The sequence below is a fragment of the Triticum aestivum genome, chromosome 1B (genome assembly GCF_018294505.1).
Source record: "Triticum aestivum cultivar Chinese Spring chromosome 1B, IWGSC CS RefSeq v2.1, whole genome shotgun sequence".
Taxonomy (NCBI): Eukaryota; Viridiplantae; Streptophyta; class Magnoliopsida; order Poales; family Poaceae; genus Triticum; species Triticum aestivum.
The window spans coordinates 343,637,550-343,639,884 of record NC_057795.1 but is presented as its reverse complement, the minus strand read 5'-3'; the positions used below and the strand labels follow the sequence as shown (position 1 = coordinate 343,639,884).

General features: G+C 41.8%; 1 protein-coding gene across 1 annotated transcript; it reads left to right on the top strand.

The window, feature by feature from the left end:
- The first annotated feature begins 264 nt into the window (after positions 1–264).
- LOC123091187 (uncharacterized) lies at positions 265–2,121 on the top strand. Its single transcript, XM_044512622.1, has 2 exons — positions 265–1,059; positions 1,809–2,121. Exons 1-2 carry the CDS (start codon positions 852–854, stop codon positions 1,991–1,993), a joined length of 393 nt encoding a protein of 130 aa, XP_044368557.1. The 5' UTR covers positions 265–851; the 3' UTR covers positions 1,994–2,121.
- The last annotated feature ends 214 nt before the right edge of the window (positions 2,122–2,335 follow it).

Here is a 2,335-nt window from a genome sequence, read left to right as displayed (position 1 = left end):
TACTAATCAAAGCAATCATGTCTTCTCAAAATAACATGGCAAAAGAAAGTTCATCCCTACAAAATCATATAGTTAGGCTATGCTTCATTTTCATCACACAAAGATGTTCCCAAATTCTATACCCCCGATGACAAGCCAAGCAATTGTTTCATACTCAAATAATCTCAAACTTTTTCAACCTTCACGAAATACATGAGCAGTGAATGTGCTGTAGCCAGTGTTTTGCCCTCCTTGCTTATTTGCTTGACCTCATCTGGTATTGTATGGTCCTTTTGGTAGCTACAGGTTGTTAGGATCTTGTCTCGATAGGAGGGAGTTAGCCGTCCATATCTGTGCACTCACAAGCTTCGCGACAGCTTTTTATTTAATTTAAGTACAAAATTACACTTCAATATGAGTATTTCAGTTAATTACAGTCACATGCTTTGTGGTTTTGGAGAGGGAGAATTGAAAAAGGATAATTGAATTCACAGCATGGTCGGTAGGCGTCCTTTGGAGATTGGTTTGGTTTTGTGCTTCACAATTTCAACCGTGTATTACAGAATGCACTCATCACCCACAGTGAAAAACATTCCGTGGCTCCCTTTGAAAAGAAATTAAGTTGCTGTGGCAAGCTAATAATGTTTATCGATGTTCTATTGGATGCTACATATGAAAAGTACATAATATTCAGCAACTCTCTGTTTGTACATGTTTATGACGCTGTTGTTGGGTGAAACAGGAAGTTTTTTTATGTTGTGCATTTATTTTCTATGTGATCTCCACCTTTTCTTTTGATCAAGCTTGTTCGAGAGGGTCTCATGAATTTTTATTGTGCCCTAGCTTGTTTGACCTGAGCAAGTTATTGGTATATGTACCTGCAGGCGGAGCAGCGGGTGGGGGAGCGAAATCAGGCGATGGCCAGCAAGTCAAGGCCGTCACGACGGCCGGTGGCGCAACACGCGACTATGGCGGACCAGGTGGTGCGTGAGGGGCTGCCGCTGTCGCGTGCTGCCAGAACAAGCAGCAGGGGAGCTTCCACTTGGCGCGTGCGTCTCCTTCCTTTGGCAGAAGTAGCAGGTAGTCTTTACTGTTAGGGTGTTACCACACACACACCTCTGAATAATACCCAAATAAGTAGCTGCAACCTGCAAGTTGTCTGATGTCTGCCTATTTCACCGATCAAAATTGTTGGATGGGTATTGCAGTATGCAGTCAGGATTATGCAAGACGATGAGGATTTCCTAGTGTTGTGTTTTCCAGACAACATGTGTGACTGGAGATTGTTAAAGTAATTTGTTTGTTCGAATCAGATACTGCAGTATTTCAGCGTTAATACTGTTGACTATTAGTCCCTCCTGTGTGTGTCAGTTCTAATGTCAACTTATTTAAGTTTAGGTGCATCCTACTCCTGAACTTAATTTCAATAGCAACGTAAAGTGAATTGACTCACCAGTAGGTAGTGTGCCAAACATTACACCTAAGGGAGAAATTTGATTTTCTGCTTACTGGTGTGGTAGTGTGCCATTAGCTTCGTAGGCCACAAAATCATTGGCTGGTTTGGCCCTCTGAAATGCTTAATTTGATTATTATCCACATTGTATGTTTGCTCTCTGGATTTGCTGAGTGAAACAATGATAGATGTCTGAAACATCGAAATGAAAAGAAATGCCCCTCTAGGTGTTCCTCCATTTATGTTCCTCCATGTTGCTGATGAAAGACCGTCATTTATTTCTTATAACTGCCTTGGTTGTGTTGTATGTTGATCCATCGAAACTGAGTATTCTTTTCATTTTCTTGTGTTCTTGACTGCTTGTGTATTGGTATAGGTGAGGAAGAACCAGCTGCCGACGGGCGAGGTTATGGGGTACCTGGAGGCCAAGCACCACCTGCTGCTCTTGTCTCACCCATCACTTTGTTTATATGCCAAGTTTCAAGTGAGCTTGTCATAGCTTATATTGTTGCTTTTGTGGATACTGCTACCCGTTGCTTCAATGCTGCCTTAACTTGTTAGCATGTTCATGTGAATTGTCTAACTGCTGCCTGTTAATTACTACTACTCACTGCCGCTGTATTCTATTGGCACGAACTCTGCTGCCCGTGTATTATATATATTCTTCTTGCTCAAGCACAAGAGCACTAGTGCTATGTTGCTGCATGTGACAGTCCATGGACAAACTCTGTTAATTTATTCCGAGTGCCCATAATTCCCTCTCTAGAAGCACCACCTGTGCTCTTGTCTCACCCATAACAACAATTTACTTGAAGTGCTGATGTAGGTTAATTATTAAGCATACATGTATTCTCAGTACTTGTATTCTCAGTACCATGCTACTTATTTCGCCTCCTGAGGTTT

Coding starts and splice junctions, on each gene's coding strand:
- LOC123091187 (XM_044512622.1), top strand. CDS start 852: ATGTACCTGCAGGCGGAGCAGCGGGTGGGGGAGCGAAATCAGGCGATG. Junction 1,060..1,808: donor TCCTTTGGCAGAAGTAGCAG/GTAGTCTTTACT, acceptor GTATTGGTATAG/GTGAGGAAGAACCAGCTGCC.